The following is a 21,573-nucleotide window of genomic DNA, read 5'->3' on the forward strand; positions in this document are numbered from 1 at the left end:
ATTACATATTCTGTGTCACATCTTACACTCACATCTCCAATCATTAATGAACTCACAAAATTCTACCTGTTGTCTTGTTTATGATTCTGTTCTTCACCTCAGTGAATGTTCTTTTTCTGTATATATATATATATATATATATATATATATATATATATATGCCCCTTATTATTTTTTGAGTTTTATTGCTTAACCATCACTTTGGAAGACTGTAGATCCTCTCAAAGTATTGAAATTTTAAGCAGACCTCAATTTCTGCTTTGTTGTAATTGTGAGTTTGAAGTTCTGTTTCTTGCACTTTATGGAAATCTAGGTAAATTATAATCCCTCATCAACTTGGTTGATAGTTCAAGAGGTGTATGGCTGTGTGTGTGAGTGTGTGTGTGTCTAACTCAATTTTTTGTTGTGTATTTAGACCTTCTGCTTTTTTCAGATGAAATTCTACATACAAAAAGGGAGGTGAAGGGGAGAGGGAGGTGTGGTGGGGGTGGGTATAAGTCATTGACTAGAAGGCTTACTAAACACATATGATACCCTATGTTCAACCCCTGGCACCCTAGCACCCTACGCTTTAACACAGAAATAGGGTAATTTTCTCTTGCCTTTAGTCTTCCCCAAGCCTTTTATAAGATAAAAATAATTTTTGTTTCAGTAGACACCATGCTTATACTCTAGTTGGAGGACTGCTCTCTGGCCCGTTCATGGATCTTTTTTTCTCTACAGATCTGGGACTATAAGCCTAGCACATGAGTCTAAATCTAGTGATCGTCTGTGGGTGATTTTCCTAATGTGTGGACCCATCTGTTCCCATTATTGCTGTTTTTTCATACTAGACTCCCATTTTGCTTTTTCCGTATCTAGAAAATGTTGGAAGCGATAGGAAAGGGAGTAAGTACATCTTAGAATTCCTGTGAAGATAGCACCCTAACCTTGCCCTTTAAATTGTAGTAACTCTGCAGCTTCATTGTTCTGTGGAGCTTTGAAGAGTAGGGGAGAAGGTGGAGAAAGGGATCTGGGCGAGCCCCTGAGAAGGTGGACACCTCAGGCGTGACTGTTTCCTTTCAAGGAGTGTAACTGTGCTTTCCTGTATTAGCTGTTCCTCCATTCAGCAGTATGTATTCTAAACACCCACCATGGGCTGAGGCAGTTGTTGTTACTACATAAAGCCAAGCTCCTGTGACCTCAGCCAATGCAGCGTGTGGCCGGCACATGCGCAGTTGCCAAAACCCTTGAGATATTTAACTAGATTTAGGTAAAGAAAAGAGAACCTCAAGTGAAGCTAGAAAAGGAGAGGACTCATGGGAAAGCAGAAAGATACTTGAGAGCTGTCTTGATATTAAAGTCTGAAAAAAAAAAAAACAACTAAGCCTTGCAGAGGGAACCTTGCTTGTGTCTGCAGCTTCTCCTTAGATTTTTCCCCCTTCATTCCCCAGCTTAAGTGGTCTCTCTTGGCCCCCACACTCCCCCTGTAAATTATGTTTGAATGATAAATGTGTGTTTGCAATTTTGTTTTTGTTTTCTTTGGATTTGGGTTTGGGTTTTGAGGGGCGGAATTCAAGACAGTTTTCTCTGTGTATCCCTAACTTTCCTGGAACCCACTCTATGGCCTCAAATGCAGAGATCTACCCGTCTCTACCTCCTGAGTGCTTGGATTAAAGAAGTACCACCATGTCCAGTTGGGTTTTTGGTTGTTTGTTTGTTTTTTAATTTTTTGAAGTCTTTTTGCCATCCTTTATTGACCACAAGTGGTCCTGAATTATCTCTGTTTTGTCTTGAAACTTAGCATAGGGCTTGGAAATACCCACTGAATGGTCAAATATTAAAATGCTAGGAAATCAGTGAGTAACTTTGGTTGACACAAAGGGTTCATGTCAGAGTTTTATTTTTCTGGGAAATAAAACAACCCTGTTCAAGGTCATGTAACCATGTTTAGCCTACATGTGTGCATGATGTGTGTGTGTCTGTGTGTATACATGTGCAAGAGTGTGTATTGGAGGGATAAGCTATGTGAAAAGACTGGGGAGTGTAATAGAGACCTTTGAAGCACATTTTAGGAAAATTGGCTTGGTTTTACTTGTATTAGACATAAGAGGAACGACAAAACCTACTGAAGAAGCATTGCAGTAATGAGGGCATGAGGGTCTAAACACCTGTTTTGAAGTGGTAGAAGTTAGATTGGAAAGAAGGAATTGATCCGTGACAAACTGCAATGGGACTAATAAGTGACTGATTATGCAAGAGAGCAAGAACTAATTAGAGTTGGTTTTGAATGTTCTTGCTAATAATATTGAGAGAAAAACAATTCCAGCAAAAGAGAATCGTGTATCTGCAGTTCTCATCTTGGCTATTTAAAATCACTCACTAGAAGACAGTGCAGACATAGGTATGTGCATAGTCCTTGCTTTGCTACTGGGATGATAGATAATTTTACCTTTTTCCTTTTTCTTACGTTTATATTTTTAAAAAGAGACTTCATATGAGAAATTAACACAATAAAAAAAAAGTTGGGTTTGAAACATTTTTGGCTGAGTTTCCTAGTCCTGCCTTTCTGAGCAATACAGGTCAATTCTGTGTTTAGATTTGAGAATATGGAGATGAAGTTACAGGATTGTGTGAGGATAACGGGGTTCCGAGGGGCAGATTAACACCTGAGGGAAGCATGAGAGGCTGCATCTCTGGAAGCCTGATCCTTTCTTTTACCTCTCAGTAGATTTCCTCTGCAGATCAGAATGTCAGTTATCTGCAGCCCTGCTTCTTGGCTTGATCTTGTTTCTCTGCTTTCCACTCCCTTGGAGTTATGGTAGGCGTGACACTCTTCGAAACTCTGACCTCTGGAGTGCTGCACCTGAAAGAACTGTGAGACCCAAGACCTATGGTAACAGCCTCCTACCCCAGGTAACTTACCACAGTTGTCGAGCAGCTGGTGGTGTAACTGGGGTTGTAGCCCTTGGTGTCTGAGTTTAGGGACTCTATCCCTATTCTGGAAAACAGCAGTTACGTTTTATACTTTAAATCATTGCTTTGGGGCTACTCTTTCTAAACCTTCACCTCTGTTTCCAGCATTCTTTCTCCAGATAGTAATCCACAAAAGTTCCTTGCAAGAGCTTTATCATTCAACCTATCATGTGTCTATAGTAAAATTAAGAAAATGGATCTACAAATGGAAAATCTTATTTTTTAAAATTTTACACATCACTGTAAATAAAATCAAAAATGATATGAATGTTAATGTTCATGCTTTGTTGAGCAGGGAGTAGATTACAGTCAGGGAAATAAATAAAACTCCAGGTTATTTCTTCACAGATTGTCCGGATAACTAGTATCTGTAAGAGGAGCACTAAGCCCTTTCTGTGCTGTTTTTCATTGTGACTGACAACTGTTGAAACGCCTGTCATATGTCTAAGCATTTACTAACTTTTCTAGGTATACAGTGATGACAACGTTTATGTGTTTATAACAAAAGAAAGTATATCCTGATAACAATTAACATCTTTGTTATTATTTATTTATTTTCATGTCATTTTACTGATAAGCTGAATACAGTCTGTCAGTAGGTCTCTAGTCTCTAGTAGAAAATATTCTAAACTTCATAAGATAAAATAAGTTCTGAATAATGATAATTGAAATCAGTTTCGAAATCAGTGTGTTTGTATGTGTGGTATACACATGTGTACATGTTTATATATGTGTGTAACTATAGGAAGCAAAGATTGTGAAGTATTTTATGCTGTTTGATTGAATAGGTGATAACTACCTTTTTAAGTAGTAAACATAGTTTCTGAAAGAAATTATGTGAAATTTATATTCTATAGATTTTTTTTCCAGTGTGTTTTGAAAATTATAAAGGCCCAGGAAAATAATTAAACTGAATTTAGAGAATGTGAAGGGCTTTTCTGATGTCCAAGAGACCCCTCCTAGTGAACACTCGCTGGATATGCAGTGGCTCAGAAAGTCTGGGAGAAGCAGCCCCGTTATCTGTGATCTCACAGGCCTTTCAGGTGTTTCTGTGCCCACGATGACTGAGAACCTCTGCCTTGATTCCATCTGCCTGTATTGCTCCCCGACTTGTATCCTAATTCACTTAGAAGACCATGCCTTCCTGACAGACTTGTGCTCTCCCCCTGTACCACAGCCCCTTTATGGAGCCTCTCTTACAGCGTGAGCATCTCCTTCATCTGTCTGTCTTTGAAGGTGGAGGCCACAACATAAATTACTTTTCATCACCATATAGCCCCTGCTCACTGTTAGTAAGTGCTGATGAGCGTGTGAATGTATGCATGAATGAAGGACAGCGTTTTAGGGGGAGCTGTGATCAATAAGGTTAGCTGCTCTGGAGAGATCACGTAGAATAATGAATGAAAAATCTATTGGATTTCACAGTAAGGCAGGTGTTGGTGACCTTTGAAATGCTTGCTTCAGCAGAGTGATGGGCAGGAAGCCCAGATTTCTGGAAGTTAGGGTTGTCCAACATGATAAGGACTTAGACATTTCTTACTGACTGCTTATCTAAACATACAGAAACAGAATTTTCCTGGGTGAAATTACTGAATTACTTTTTTGGTTGGTAAACTGACTCAATTTAGCCTGTGATCTTAAGATATATGATCATTGTAACATGATGTATTTTCTAGTGTTAAAATTAAATGAACTGATTATGAACCCTAGAATGATACAGGATGTGCAGCAAGTGCTAACATGGCCATTTCCCTTACTCATTCATCTTATGGTTATTTTTCTTCACTAAGGCTGTTAAAGACATCACTCTGTGCAGTTTATAGAAAGTCAGCTTCTTTAGAATATTCCTTATTTCAGTCACTGCAGAAATTATGAATTTTATTTGGACTGGGAAAACATACCTTCAGTTGAACCTGGCAATATATTTGAAATTGCATCTGTCTGCCCAGAGAAGTTCCTCCAAAGGCAGTTGAAACAGTGGCAGTGTTTCCAGTAATTCTGATGGATGGGAAATAGAATTTATGACTGTATTTTAATTTTTGGTTTCAATTTGAGAGAGGGAAGGAATAAGGGATTGAGATTGAGGGAGACTGATTGATTGATTGATTGATTGATTGATTATTAGATTCATGTAACTGATGCGTTCTGAATCTCAAGCACATAACTAGGACTGGTGTGTGGCGTTTCTCAGATTATCTTTTAGCCCAGCATGCTCAGTTCATAGGATTCCTGTTTACAAGCTCTTATATTAGCTACAAATACAGAGGAAAAGAAGAATCCTCACTAGTTGTCAGTAACGTCCTGAATTTGATCTTACAGCCCATCATGCCACCATTGTTATGGTCAGGGAATAAGACAAATTTGCTTTTCCTCGTTGACCTAACTTGTGCTTCTAACCATGCACGAGTTAGTTCTGCATCCTCCATAGTTGGGGAGATAGTGAAGTTCCACAGAGTCCAGCTTCGGATTGGCTCATCTTAAGTCCATTAATAGACTAACTTCTTATTTTGATTTCTCCACATGCTGTCCAAATTTGGCGACTCAGCTGTGTGTGGTTGCATGTGGCTTATATACCAGAATTCAGGAGGCAGAAGCAGGCAGATCTGAGTAGGTGGGCAGCTTGGTCTACACAAGAGTTCTGAAGCAACCAGGGCTACATAGTTAATCCCTGTCTCAAAACTAACATCTTGGTGATTCCCCAGATACTGGAACCATGAAGCAGACTTTCTTGGTGTAGGGTGGAACCTTAACGGAATGACACTCTGTGGTGTTGTGTTCAGGGTGTGTTAGGGCAGATACCTGCCAACTGTGATGTTCAGTCTGCATGGCCTTCTCTGTACTGCATCTCCTGGACTCTCGAGAACCTTTCATTGTGGACTGGTAGGGCTTTGTCATTACTACTGTTGACTGACTAGCCAAACATCTTCTGCTCTAGCATCTGAAAAAAAAATATATATATATATATAAATAATATATTATGTATATATATAATTTCCTCATCTTCATTTATTTATATATTATATAAATATATATTTATATATAAACGGTAATTAGGGGGAAAATATTTTTGCCTTAAATACTTTACTTGTGCTGTCACGGTTAACTGAAAATCTCTGCCTCCTCCCCATTCTCAATTTGGTCTCTTCCTCTTTTGAAACCACCAGCCCCTTAGCCTCTTAATGGCTTGGAACATGGGGTAACACTTTCTTTCCCTTTGGTTACTGAGCACATCAGAACGTAAAGTTTGCATTTACCTTGCAAAGTCGCAAAATGCCAAACGCATGCATGAGATTCAGGATTTGATGTCATATCCTTTCTCCGTGAGTCTTTCAATGTCTCATTTGTTGCGGCCTGAGCGCAAGCACAAGATTATTTGATGGAGTTGGGGAGGGATGGTGACAGAGAAGTGGCAGAGGAGCAGATTTCCCCCAGCTTAACACTAGGCTCAAGCCGATCAGAAGGCTGCACAGCTCTGCACGCTGTACTTGCAGAGCCAGATAGTAACACCCCTCCCTTGCCGTTTGCAGCAGAAATGCCCTGTGGAGTGAGAGAAGACTTCAGACTGCAGGCTTGTGAATCCCTTATCTTTCCCAAACGTTAAATTAATTTTTAAAGCTATTTATTCAAAGTTGACTTAACCACCAGAACAGGAGAGATCAGACAAATCAGCTGCAAGAAATGAAGTATGGGGAAACCCGAACTCTTTGACAAAGTATTCCTGGGAGTAAATGTGTTGAATGAAGCCAGCGGGTAAATGATAAGGGCCTTTACACTGTGGATGTAAGAAAGCAATTTATCAAGAGTACATGAACTCTCTAGTGGCTTCAAGTCAGGAAGAAATGAGAGTGGAGGAGGAGCCCTAAAAAATACATTAGACATACTTTTAAAAAAGGAAAAACACCCTTCTGTGTGCATGCTCTTCTGAGTATCTCCATTACTATGCAGAGGTGCTGGTGTGTTTAAATTGGGGGTGCTCAGCTTGGGTTTGGACTGTAGGCAATACTTCTGTGAGGCGAAGTGTTTGAGAAAGGGTTTGACACAGGCCATTCAGTAGCCTAGAATCTTCAGGAACCCTGGGTATTCTCATGTGTATCTCTAACTTAAGACAAAGCACTGTCTGATATCTATTTGCCTGATTTAGGAGGTTAGATGTTCATTCCACAGTTTACAGTGTTTGCAGTTTTACTCTCCAGGGTATATACTCTCTAGTGTATAATTCTGGCAGTTAATTGCCACACCTTTTGGGTCCTCATGAGGAGTTATGGGTGCCTTTCTTGGGCCTTCTCTTGAGTCTTACAGTATCTCTCAGCCCTGCCGCCTTGATCATTTACAGTGGAGAAGCGGAGGACACATACTTTATATTCTCAGCAGTAGGATTCCCAGTAACTCAGATATGAATTGGGAATGAAACTCTGGATCTTACCTTAAGGGCTTTAACATTAGAGGAGAGATGTCGTTTCGTAGAGCTGAGGAGTTACTGACATGTGAAATTCCTAAGAATGGCCATCCTCGACTCTCTCCACAAGGTAATTTCATTAGCTGAAATCACAGAAACTTCCAGGTGTTTCTGTTTTCATCTGACACCCTTGTAAGAACATACTAACAAGGTAACCAAGTAACTTCCCGATACCATGTTAGTGAAGGCAAAGCTATCCCAGAGGAAAACAGTAGAGAAATTTGGAGAAAATCTCCCTTAGCTAATTTGAGTTGTATTTTTTTAGCCCTCCACACAAGTGTCTGCCTTCCTTATTCTTTCTGACTCAGGCTTGGTTGTGGTTGTTTTGGGTGAGATAATTTCTGTGTATCCCAGGCCTGGCTTGAATTCACACTTCTCTCTATCAGTCCCCTGAGTCCTGCGATTACAGATACACAGTCTTCACCCTGAGTTGTTGGAGCTAGGCCTTTAACTCTGTGGCTTAGGAGATAACCTTCCTCTCCTTTAAGCCATTTAGGAATTATAAGGGGTGTTGGCAGAGGTGACTCCTTTTCTGTCGTGAAGGACAGTCTCACTAAATAGTTCACAGTGGCCCTAGGATGCATTGTGCCACTGTACCTGGTTGAGGAGGTGACTCTTGAACAAGCGATAACGGTAGAACCTGTTTTTGCAGTGAGAATTTGGATTCCTGTGTTTGTGTAAGGGAATAGAAAGCACTGTGATAACTTGAGCTAGAGTTTAATTAGCGAATTAATTAGTCATATTTTTAGAAAAAGCCACAGATATTAAAAAAAATCCTCAGTGACTTTCTATAAGTTAGATGTTTTGTCTGATGTTGTCTCTCATTTGTAAATACCAAATTAAAAATTGGACAGAACGGGAAGAGGGGGCTCTTGCTTAAATATCTATGGTTATGAGCTGTGTGACAAGATAATGTCCAATAATGTTTCTAATGTTTTTGTCCTCTCTGTCTCCTTAACCCCACCTCATTCCTGGGACATCGGTGGGATGACCACAGCCTTGGATAAGCTCAGCACACAGCACCTGTACCACCCCACTCAAGTGGAGATCGTGCAGTCCAATGTGGTGTTTGACATCAGCAGCTTGATGCTCTACGGGACACAGGCGGTGCCAGTGAGGCTAAAGATACTGCTGGACCGGCTCTTCAGTGTCCTGAAGCAAGAGGAAGTACTGCACATATTACATGGCCTGGGCTGGACCCTGAGGGACTATGTCCGTGGATACATCCTTCAGGTAGGGGAGGATTTGAGCATTGAGTCTGGGCCACCTCTGGGTGGGTTCGATTAAAGTTCTGTCTACAGCTGGTTTTCTTCTTCTCTTGTATGTCCAGCTAGGTATACTCTCACTGGTCGGGGAGCCGGCTGTTGTGAAGCCTCAACAGTGTATAACTGAAGTGAAAAGTGGTCTGTTGGCTGGTGTTGCTTTGAGTTCAACTCCTCATGTCCAGAGTGGGCTGTCTTTTTGTTTTATTTTGTTTTTTTGTTTTTCTGGGAGAGGCTTTCTCTGTATAGCCCTGGCTTTTCAGGAACTCGAGCTATACACCAGGCTGGGCTTTAACTCACAGAGAACTTTCTGCCTCTGCCTCCAGAGTGCTGGGGTTAAAGTCCTGCATCACCACTGCCTGACTCAAAGTGGGCTGTCTTATTTCTCTTACTAAGTCTTACCATCTTTGAGATACATGGGTAGTTTTGAAAATCCAGCTGGGTTTGTGAAGGTGTTTCTCTTGAGTGCTGTGAACCCTCACCATTTCTACTATTTCTTATGGCTTCACCCAAATCATAAGAACTATCACTTACATAAACTGTCTGCATATCCTGCAAACTCTAATGTTGTATTCTCAGAGCTAGAAATACTGGAAAATATACATGTGGATGGCCATCTTGTGACCTGGAGCCCCTCCTTTATTCTAGTGACATTTCTAATGTGGTGAGGGCTTCAGATTTATCTGGGAAGCCTATGCCCTTTGCCCTACCAACAGGACCCATCTCTCATTACCTTTTGGGTGCTATACCATAAGTCATTGCCTCTGAAATTTCTCATGTCTGTCTGCTTTCCTAAAACCTTTAAGGGATAAATGTTGAGAAAAACACATTGAGGGACCCAAAATCTGGATGATAGAATACTGTCTTATGTTGAAGGAAATTTCATTTGAGAGATAGAATCTAAAGTCTCCTTTCACGTTTTCTGTGGAGGTGTGTCCAGAACTGAGCGTTCAAAAAGAAAGATGTTTATGACCATGCCAGCCTGTCTAGTACCACAGATAAAGCTGATGCTTATGATCTGAGCCAGCCCATGCAATATGCAAGTCCTTAGCTGCCAGACGTATTACACAGACTGCATCTATATTGAGTGGCAAGCCCCCAGTCTCTCCAGGCTTTAATCTGGGATGAGAACATACACACTCATGGCTTTCTTTTACATGCTTCCTCCAGGATCAGTGAGGACAGAACAGCAGACAGTGAGTAGAAACAGGAAAAGTTGAAGATGAGGTAGACCAACCTTTTACCCACATAATTGGTTGACTTTTTAGTTCAGTGGGAGCCTTAGCTTGGAACGCACAGAAGCTTTGGCCCACAGAAGATGGACTGAGGATGACAATAATTAAATATGGCATTTTCAGTTTGTATGTGTTACTTTTCTGTTGCTTTGGTAAATCCCCATGACCAAGGTGACTTACAGAAGACTTCACCGTGGCTTATGGTGTAAAGGCAGAGACAACAGGTAGCAGATGTGGCAAAGGGAAGAGAGCTGAATGTTCATATTTTAGCCATAAACATGAAACAGCGAGCACAACCAGAAATGACAAGACTTTAAACTCTTGAAGCCTACTGCCAATGACTTACTTTCTCCCATAAGGCCACACTTCCGAAACCTCCCCAAACGGCACCACTAACTGGGCACCAAGTGCTTAAATATATGAGCCTGTAGGAAACATTCTCATTCAGATGCTATTTCAATGAAGCAAATGGACAGATAAGTCTTAGGAGCCAGGCATTATGAAAGAGTGCAAGATCCAGAATGAAGAGCCAGGACAAAAAAAAAAAACAAAAAAAACGCATGGAACCAGTTTTACAGTCATTGCTTATACTGAGACCCTTGGAGTACCAAGTCTTCCCTCAGTAGTTACCACATCATTAGCATCTCTTTGGATACATACTTATTTTTTACAAAGAAAGAAACCTTACAGATGTCTGCCTAGAGTCCTTAGCTTAGCTAACAGTTTTCCTTTATTCAAAAGCCTGTCTAGTAATATCTTTACTGTCTCTGCAGAGGTGCTAGCATCTGCATCAATACTGTGTTTTAGTACTTGATCACTGATTTTTTCCTTAGATAAATGGAGCATATTATTGTGTCTTCCTATTCAAGCAAACAAATGTGTAATGGCTACACTGTTCTACCATTGTAGCAACTCTGCATTAAGTCCTGTCACAGTTTGCTGTCAGTTAATAGAAAACCTGCGAATTTTTATCCATGTAACACTGCTGTTTTCTACTGTTCTGATTTGACCAGAGCTTTTATAAAATTACGAAATAATTATTTATGTATTAATTTCCCCAGTATTCTATTATATACCTAAAGTATAGAAAACATACTTCTTTCAAACATACTGTAGATTTTATTTTGTATAAGAGATAGTTGCATGAGAAGTGTGAACATATATATATATATACATATATATATATTTCTCTCTGTATATGTATATATATATACATATACAGAGAGAAATATAGACGCTTCTTTATATAAAGCTTCTTAATGGGAAAGGAAATGTTACATATAAAGAATATTGCCATTAACATAATTATGATTAATTTTCATTAATGTAAAATTTAACAAATCTTAAATTTAATGTGTTATTTCTTAAGATTCTAGAATTAGAAAATCATAGATTTTGCATTTTAGAGGAACTCTAAGCTTAGTTTCTTTCTTCTTTTATTGATAGAATTGACGTAGTATTGATTTTCTTTAAATGGCATGTTCTGTTGTTTAACATTTATCATATACTTGTTCTGTATAAAGCACTTCTGGGTTAGAATAAAAGCAAAAGGTTGCAGGACACAAAAACATTAAAAAATCCTCATTGAGAAAGCATTCATTTTGTAAAAGACAAAAGGACTTGGGCTATAAAAACATCCCCTTTCTTCTCAAGCTTTAGGCCAGCTCTTGATTACTAGCCAGTACTTTAGAATTACGTGTGGTAATGATGAGGTATGCACAAATGACTCTGAAATAATTATATGTAACATTTTTGTACAGGTAGACTATAAAATGTTCATCTGAGACCTGGGGAGCCCTATAATGCACTCTTAGTGTACAAGTCATTTTATCTGGCTAAAACTCAGTTGTCTTGTAGCCCTCAAGGCATCAATTTTAGCATTATTGCTCTCAACAACAGTATATTGAATATTATGTCAGTTAAAGGAGAGTAATTATCAAGGCAAGTTAGGGTGGCTGTTAGTCTTACCACATATTGACTTGGTTAGCAGTTGGCTATAGATTGTGTTACCGGGCAAATGAAGATGTACGGTGAGTTGAACTGGTCAAGCCAGGATATTAATCTAACTCTCTCTGGACCCAAACCTACATTCTTTATATATAGCCAGCTACTCCTAACTTTAGCAAGAGTTTTGAATGTGGAGGAGGGCATGCCGTCTGCTTTTTAATCTGGGAGTGTTTGTTTGAGGGAGAAGAGCAGGCCATTCACAAGTCAGATGAAAGCTTTCATTTGTGTATGATGTTCAAAGAAAAAGAAAGGTGACAGGGTGGCCACACAGTTATTGTAAAGATTGGCGGATCTGCTCAGGAGCCTTTCACATAGGTGGTATCTGGGTGCTCTGTAAGCCAGCCAGTTGAATGTAAAATGCACAACATAAATTGAACCACAACCATGTAAGAAGATGGGCCATTTCCTAAAGGTGAAAATCCCAGTGTTCTTCTGTGTACCGCTAAAGTCTTTATTCAGAAAGGAGAGCGCAAGCTTGCTCTGGAAAAGTAAAATGGGAATATTCACTTAAATGCTAAGTATATTTTTTGTGACTAAAATAATAATAATAATTATTATTATTATTACAGGCTGTTCTATACAGATACATTTATTGTTAACCAATAAAAACAGTGGCCGTCATGCCATCTTGTTCCTCATTTTCTTTCTGTCTTTGACTTAAGAACTAATAATACAGATGATTATCACTGTTGATTAGTCATTTAAAAATAAAATTTTTTTGCATAGTCTCTCTTTAGCTTGAACAGCTAACTTTCCTGGGTGCATGTACAATCTTGTCTTTGGAACTCTCCCCACTTTGAGTCCTTCCAGGATTCTAAGAACCAGTTCTGACTTTGTGAATAATTAGCAGTGTCAGCAGGCTGTGAGCAGAGAAGAAGTAAAGCACACTGCCAGTCACCGGGGTCTTGGGGCCTTAATGGAGCAAGCCATGCATGTCTAGCACTTTTTGAAGACTGACTTTAGCAAGGAGTCTAGATTTAGAGGTGGGCGGAGCCTATGCTGGAGCCCTCTCTGAGCAGGCATGATACACATTAGCATAATAAAAGCTCTGAGAACTTGAAGGAAGTACCTCTTCCTCAGCATGGGGTCCACTTAGGAAGGGGTTCATTTACCTGTAAGTCCCCACTGTTCTGCCCGCATGGGTGATTTCTTCTCCTGTAGGAATCAGTTGAAGTCCAGTTTTTCACCAGGACTAGCTGAAACACTGGAGTCCTTCCTTCTGTTGTGATTTCTATCTCATGATTGCTTCCTTCAGGTCCCCACCACAGTTTAAATACAGTCAGTTGTTAAAATGTCTCTCCTGCCATTGTGGCAAAGTAATACAAATTCACTCACTCCATATCAGTTACAAGCAAATACGCTTAAATGTACTAAATAATGATATTTTGCTATGGAGCTCATGCAATGCCCGGCAATTCCAGTTGGCCAAAGAACTGACTAGGGGTGGACCCAGCAGGTTCAACTGTAGCAAGAAGCAAAGGCTTTCAGGCTTTCTAGCAGTGGTCTATGCAGAAATAAACATTTCTGTGGTATCTGTGAGTTAGAAAATGTCAATATTAAACAAACACATACTTAAATGACCCCATGAGAAGTAAATTCAATGTTTGCTCTCTGGATCCCCATCCAGCCCCTCTTGTAAATTTCAGTAAATTAACATTTGGGACGTTGAGGTCCAAAGAGGTTATGTGACTTTTCTATGATCGCAGAAGCTTCTAATTGGCACGGTGATGTACAGTGAGCTTCCTGAATATAAGAACCACATATCTCGTATTCCCTTCTTAGCCCACACCCAGCCCACATGTTGACCGTTCTCCAGGGTTCTGCGTGGGAAAGCAGATTCATGACTTGGATTCCTGGCTTAAAGTCTTATCAGGAGTATGAAATTAGGCCTTAGCCTTTATTTAACGTAAGTCCCTCACCTGTAAAACAGCATAATAATGGCACCTCCCAGCTTTGTTGTGAAAATAAGACAAGGTACATGAAGGGCTACTAATCCAGCCAACGACAGCTGTTAATACGATGGCAAAAAGATGATAAATGATGACAGACTGGCACCTACCTGCTCATTTTAGTTTATAGAATAGCCTTGAATTCTGGAATTTTATATTTCACTATGCCCCTTAGAACAGAGTGCTTTTCCAACCAATCAGACACAAGGGTAGCTGTTCTTCTGTTTTAAATCAATTACATGTACATAATGTCACACACACACAAACATGCATAGGCATTTGAACATATTTGAATGTAAATGAGAGGCAGGAGAGAATAGTGACAGAGACACTGGACACTGCAGGGGGACAAACTTGGTATGAATCTTAGTTTCACCTTTGACAGCTGTGACTTAAGAGCTGTAACAAGCTATAACTTGTCAATATCAGTTTCTCCATCTATAAATACTGCAATATAGTGAAATTAGGTTTAAATATGTCATGCCATAACTAGCCCATGGCACACTTTATTAATAATTATTGCTCTATGTATGTTGGCATGTGTGCCTTTTAAAAAAAATGGTGTGGTCTATAATACACTGTTCTTTCTATCTCTCTCTTTCATCAATTCTTTTGGTAACTCTCTGAGTCCCTGGTGAGGAATAAATGAGACTTGTTAAAAACGATTAGAGTAGGCTTTAACATGAGCCTAACGTCGTAGGTAAGGCTGCAGCTCAGTGGCAGCGATTTGCCTAACTTGTATGAGGCCCTGAGTTCAGTTCCCAGCACTAGAAACCAAAATAGGCAGATTTTTACATGAGTATTAGTTGGCCTCACAAGCTTTTTTCCAGAAGCAGAAAGAAGGAAGTGCCTATATATAGTTCATTTAAGGAGACTTTTAATCAGTTAATTACTGTGCACCAAGTCCACCAACACAGGTCTTTCTGAAGGCCCACGCGATAATGAGCAAGACAACCATGAGCAATTGATGGGAAGGAAATGACTTGATGAAAACTAAGAGACTGTGCAAATGACTGAAGGAGAAATCATTCGATCCCAGGTAAAGATAGGATAATCGTCATACTCCACAAGAAAGGTGTCTTTCATCCTGTCACCAGGGTGTGAACCTTTTTCAGAGGAAGAACATAGGCATACATTGTCAGTATCCCCGTTTCTGGCAGGGACTTGCAGAAGATAGATGATTTGGGGCAGTGTCTCATGTTTAAATTGTTTTCAGGAGTTCCTAGGTCATCTACAAACACCCTGGCAGTTCTTTTAGCCTTCCTATTAAAGAGATAGTTTGGGAGACTATTGTCCCTGGTTTTAAAGTTACCATAGCTAAAAGTCTTAGGCATACTTGGAGCTGGAAGTTGAATGCAGGGATTTTGAATCTTGGCATAGCTCTAACTATTTGAGCAAGAATGAAAACAAAGTCTTTAGACATCAGGATGCAGCTTGATGTTTAATGCTCAGAGCTAAAGAGAAAATACTCTGCCCTTTACCCTTGTGCCATAGAACCAAACAGCTTACCAAATTCTGGGATGAGATGCTGAGACTTCAGCAATTGGGCTGTGTATTGAACATAGAAAGAGGCCTCTGCATTCACCAGGAGAAACAGAAGTGAGCCCACCATTCCTTAGCGAATTGTATTTGCTAAGAACCAGTTCAAGTTTACTTAGATGCACATTCTATTTGGTTTGTCAAGACAGGATTTCTCTATGTAGCCTGGCTGGTCTGGAAGTCTGTAGACCAGACTGACCTTGAACTCTGATGTGTCTGGCGCTGCCTCTCAAATTCTGGGTTTAAAGATGTGTGCCACTACCACCTGGTCTGCATATTCTTTCAGATGGCATTGATTAAACTCTTGTTGTCTCCAGAGTAGCTCTCCTATATGTCCTTCACTGAAGTAAGATGGACAACTCCTGGACTTCGGGTTAAATCTGAAGTGAGCCACCAATTAGCTTTCTAAGTATACCAGAATGACATATCTATATGTTTCTTTTTCTTGGTGGTACCTTCTTAAGAAGACTTTTTATAACAAACAGTTAAAACATCATAGGTTCATGGTGCAGCTCAGTAAATTTAATTCCTTAAGTAGATCAGGCTTTAGTCCCTGTCTCTGCCCTTTAAGTTTCTAGGACAACATACATTTCATGGTTTCCCTACTCTTCCATACATTTTATTTGAGCCACTGTGTGCTTTTTCTCAGTTTGTCAGGAGGGGCAGGTGTTTCAACAGTGAAGCATGAGGAAGGTTTTAAGGCCAGGCTCTATTAGCTTTTTTCTTTTAGGGGTGCAGCTGCCTTCCACTTCAAATACTAATGTGTGAAATGGCGAAGGACCGAGAGGTAGAAATGAGATAAGGATCTGTAGAGGCTTCTGGAAGCTTTTACTCCATCCATACAGATGGGACGAGCATAGCTAAAAGTACGTCTGTCTGATCCGTGTATGATGTTGACATAGGCTACGCTGACAGCAATCAGAACTTAGTGTCACCACTGCCACGTGGAACTAGGCTGTGAAGATGTGTTGAAACAGGGGAGAGGAGGAGGAACTTTCTTCCATGCAAGGAGAACACTATATTTGAAAGAGATAGGACTAAGTTTATGGGGAAATTGATTTCACCTGATTGCCAGCTCCGAGCGCGGGTTCTGTGGGCGTGGATTTTGATTAGTCGGTGCTTGTATACCCCTTTCTAAGTGAAGTGATTCTGATGGCTCACTAATCCAGCGTTTGTTTTTACAACCCTGGGACCTGGTACATAATTACCTTACCATTGTGGTCCTGTTTCCCTCTAGGCCGTGTTTCTACTTATTGGTGGCAATGGAGTGATGCTTTCACTGTTTTCTCTCGCTCCCCACTAGCACTTTCTCTTCTACACTCAAAGGGGACTTCAGGTAGGGACTTGGAGAATAGGCAAAGTAGTGATAGGTATGCATAGAGCAATGGATTGCCTCGGACGACTACATCAAAGTAGAGTGCAGAAACCCCACAAGAGAATGAACTTCGGTCAGCGGGGCATTTTCTATCCAGAATTCACGGCCTGTTTCCTGTGTGATTCTTATGTAGAGACCCCTAAAAACATGCTTTAGACTCAGAGAGCGAAAGGTTCTCGTGTAATTTTCTCTAACAAAGCCATAATAACAGTGTCACAGGCAGCTTCCTACTTAACATGAGTAATGTGGTTTTGTATTTTCTATTTTTATTTTAATATGCTTTTCCCTACTGTGGATTTTTGTTTTGTGTTGTGTTAAAATTAGTGTTACGCAAATGCAGTACTCTAAACTGTGGTATGTTCTGCATTTTTCTGCAATACCGCTCTGAAGTAAAACTCTGTTGGCAATACGCATTTCTGCATCCTTAGAGGGGGACATAGACCCTTGACAGTTGGCTCATGATCATAGTAACCCAGACTTATAAAGGCATTGGCATGTGAACTTTGGACTTCATAGACTGTAGGTTTTGTCTCTAGTGTACCTGATCACATTAGACCTGTTTGTTCATCCTGTGTTGGTAATACACAAAATTGGGGGTCAGAGAAGCCCCTTAAATTGCCTCATTTATTTGCTTGTATTTAAATATACAGTCATGGTTAGACGTAAATGAACAATAAGATACGTTCAAATTCCTCTTGAAAGAGTAATTAAGAACCCCTTGTGTCTGCGCTGGCATCTCTGCCAGCAGCTTGAGTTCATGCTGAGCATGTTCCATTGAGTCAGCCATCACTCTCTCAGCAGCAGGGTTGCTGCTCCACGCACTGACTTGTGAGGGAACATCCCTCTTGCAGTAGCCGTGGGCCTGTGCCAGATTCTGGGATCGGGAAGGCCAGTGCTGGGAGCCTGTCAGTTCTGGATCCGGGTTCGGTGTGTAATAGCAGAGCCAGGGAAGCCGGTTGAATCAGTGGCCAAAACCATGGTTTAAAAAAATAAATGTCTCTCCCTTTCCTTTCTTGTAGTGCTTTGTTACTTTAAAATATGAGTGTCTCTGTCCATTGATCCTCTGGTGACTTCCTGCTGGATTCAGATTGTGGTTTCTTAGGTGAAAAGGTCAGCGTGTTATTCATCCAGCCACACATCCATGGCGATTAGCTGAAAGCAGCCCAGGACATTTTGACATGGCGAGGCCTAGGGTACCTGAAGGAAGTGTATTTCTTTCCTGCCTAGCCTTCCCTCTGTCTGTCTTCAGGGAGTGGGGGAGGCGCTCATTGCCGTGGCCATAGGGTGCGGGAGAGCCCTTGAGGACCAAGCATGTCCTCTCTGGAACAGCCTCTGATTTAGTGCTTTTTCCTCAGGTCTGCAGTGTCTCAGGAGGCCTTTTTCCCTCGCAGCACTGATCTTTCAATGAGGTGCTAGTGTCTGTCCCGAGCAATAACAGGGAAAACCATGAAGTGTGAACAGCTCTTATTAGAGGGGTAAATGTCATTAGCGCTTTTGTAGCCTCCCTGCAGTCTGAATGCTCTTGTCAAGAGAGCGGAGGAAGCCTCCTTTAAATCCGAGAGGCAGAGTGCAGATGCTGAAGTTTTACATTTTAATTAAGCAAGGCCATTATCTCCTTTGCTTGTGTATTTTTGTAATCACCAATACCTGTAGCCTTAGGACAGTCTCTAAATTCAGGCTGGGAAAAAATGGTTAATGGAAATTATTTTCCTCAGTCACCTTTAGGAAATCTTTGGTGGTGGCATAGCAGGTGCCTCTCTTGGTTTTGGTGTTTTCTATATACCTATATGCTCCTGTAAAATGCATGTTAATATATGATATGATAAAACACTAGCATGTCAAATTTCTGAGTGTAGAATAATAAAATATTTAAAGCACCTAACATTTAAATAAAGATCTTATTATTTTCCGAACATACACAGAATATTTCTGTGACCATTAACTTCCTATATGAAAATTTTCACCTTCTTTGAAACAAAAATTTTATAGACAAGAATTTACTGCATCTCTTCTATTAATTTCTCGTTAGTCTTGGTTATATCTTTGAAGTGCAAAACAGAAATAGTTATATGGCAGAAAAATGAGGGAAATGAAATATCCTTTACTCTGGGATCAGGTTTTAATAAAGAGAAATTGTAAACATTGTTAAAACATGGGAAATAAATCCAAAAAAAGTTAGAGGCAAATAAGAAATAAAAGTAATTTCTGATGCTTGTTGCTAACTTAGAAATGTATAATTTGATATAGTGTTTATTTAGAGTATAATTTTTAAAATTTTATCATTCTTTGCCCCCTTTTTAATACTCCATTTTTATTTTAGTTTTGTTTTGCTTTTGTTTTTGAATTTTGCTTCTTATTTATAAGACTGAAGGAAGTGAATTCATCCACTGAGACTTCAGTGGCCACTGCAGACAGGTGGACAGGGACTCAGTGGGCACTGCAGACAGGTGGACAGAGACTCAGTGGGCACTGCAGACAGGTGGACAGAGACTCAGTGGGCACTGCAGACAGGTGGACAGAGACTTCAGTGGGCACTGCAGACAGGTGGACAGAGACTCAGTGGGCACTGCAGACAGGTGGACAGAGACTCAGTGGCCACTGCAGACAGGTGGACAGAGACTCAGTGGGCACTGCAGACAGGTGGACAGAGACTTCAGTGGGCACTGCAGACAGGTGGACAGAGACTCAGTGGGCACTGCAGACAGGTGGACAGAGACTTCAGTGGGCACTGCAGACAGATGGACAGAGACTCAGTGGGCACTGCAGACAGGTGGACAGAGACTCAGTGGGCACTGCAGACAGGTGGACAGAGACTCAGTGGGCACTGCAGACAGGTGGACAGAGACTCAGTGGGCACTGCAGACAGGTGGACAGAGACTTCAGTGGGCACTGCAGACAGGTGGACAGAGACTCAGTGGGCACTGCAGACAGGTGGACAGAGACTCAGTGGCCACTGCAGACAGGTGGACAGAGACTCAGTGGGCACTGCAGACAGGTGGACAGAGACTTCAGTGGGCACTGCAGACAGGTGGACAGAGACTCAGTGGGCACTGCAGACAGGTGGACAGAGACTTCAGTGGGCACTGCAGACAGATGGACAGAGACTCAGTGGGCACTGCAGACAGGTGGACAGAGACTCAGTGGGCACTGCAGACAGGTGGACAGAGACTCAGTGGGCACTGCAGACAGGTGGACAGAGACTCAGTGGGCACTGCAGACAGGTGGACAGAGACTCAGTGGGCACTGCAGACAGGTGGACAGAGACTCAGTGGGCACTGCAGACAGGTGGACAGAGACTCAGTGGGCACTGCAGACAGTTGCTAAGCAGATACTTCAGTGGGCACTGCAGACAGGTGGACAGAGACTTCAGTGGGCACTGCAGACAGGTGGACAGAGACTCAGTGGGCACTGCAGACAGGTGGACAGAGACTTCAGTGGGCACTGCAGACAGGTGGACAGAGACTCAGTGGGCACTGCAGACAGGTGGACAGAGACTTCAGTGGGCACTGCAGACAGGTGGACAGAGACTCAGTGGGCACTGCAGACAGGTGGACAGAGACTTCAGTGGGCACTGCAGACAGATGGACAGAGACTTCAGTGGGCACTGCAGACAGGTGGACAGAGACTCAGTGGGCACTGCAGACAAGTGGACAGAGACTTCAGTGGGCACTGCAGACAGGTGGACAGAGACTCAGTGGGCACTGCAGACAGGTGGACAGAGACTTCAGTGGGCACTGCAGACAGGTGGACAGAGACTCAGTGGGCACTGCAGACAAATGGACAGAGACTCAGTGGGCACTGCAGACAGATGGACAGAGACTCAGTGGGCACTGCAGACAGGTGCTAAGCAGATACTTCAGTGGGCACTACAGACAGGTGCCAAGCAGATACTTCAGTGGGCACTGCAGACAGGTGCTAAGCAAGGCAGCACATTCCTATTTTAGCTTTCGGTAGTGGAGTGTGACTGCAGCTACACAAAAGAGAACAAAAATCATGAGCTGCATTTTGTAACAGATATATAAGCCAGATCTATAGTTAGTACAATAACCAGTTATATGTAAATGGGCACTTTGGCCATATTTACAACTTTACTGACAAATTCATGCCTTTTAAAAAAGACACTTGAGCCTTTCTCAGATCCCTTGGTTCTATTGTTAGTTTAGACTCTGTCATTAAAAAACTGACAAACAGAAGTAACTTTTAGCTTCACCCCGAAGTTTTGAACTATGGTATTTATTTTCTTTCGGTTTAATTAGATTTTGCTGTCTGTTACAGAAATATCTGCTTATTTATCAAATTATATTTGCTTCCTGTCTATTCTTTAGCTCTTAAATGATTTGACAAGTTAGTGAACGCTTATTTAAGTTCTCTTTTCAGTGAGAATGCCAGGGTGATCCATTGGAGCTTAGTGCAGACTATGTGTGGAAGCCACTTGTGAAGTCATCGCTTAGGACAAGGTGGAATTGCCATTGCCAGTGCTGCTTGGGGGGAAATTGCATCAGTTAGAATGTAGAAGTTTTACATTCAATTATAGCATACTTTATAAAGAAAATAAACTTTGGAGGGAGTCAGCATTCTGCGTGTTCGTTTTCTTTGCTCGATGTGTAGAATTTTAGTCACCGGAAGATTATTTGGTAAGGAAGTTCTATGTGCATATGATTAAGAAAGTGACAGTAGGGGGTCCCTAAGGAAGGTATTCTCACATTTGGGGGCCTATGCAAAAGAGACCTTAAATAGCACCAACTGCCTTGCCTGCCCCTTTTCCTCTGCTCTACCTCTCATCTGGACTCCGGCT

General features: G+C 41.3%; 1 protein-coding gene across 3 annotated transcripts in view; it reads left to right on the forward strand.

Annotated features, from left to right (window-relative positions):
• Nucleotides 1–21,573, forward strand: part of Bnc2 (basonuclin 2) — a 399,076-nt gene that overhangs the window by 274,569 nt on the left and 102,934 nt on the right. For all 3 annotated transcript variants that reach the window (XM_041652806.1, XM_041652804.1, XM_041652805.1), the window contains one exon: nucleotides 8,409–8,644. In XM_041652806.1, the coding sequence (XP_041508740.1) occupies nucleotides 8,409–8,644 (236 nt within the window). The remainder of the gene's footprint in view (nucleotides 1–8,408; nucleotides 8,645–21,573) is intronic.

Source organism: Microtus oregoni, unplaced genomic scaffold (genome assembly GCF_018167655.1).
Source record: "Microtus oregoni isolate MIOR12 unplaced genomic scaffold, Mior012 000005F_ref0000423, whole genome shotgun sequence".
Taxonomy (NCBI): Eukaryota; Metazoa; Chordata; class Mammalia; order Rodentia; family Cricetidae; genus Microtus; species Microtus oregoni.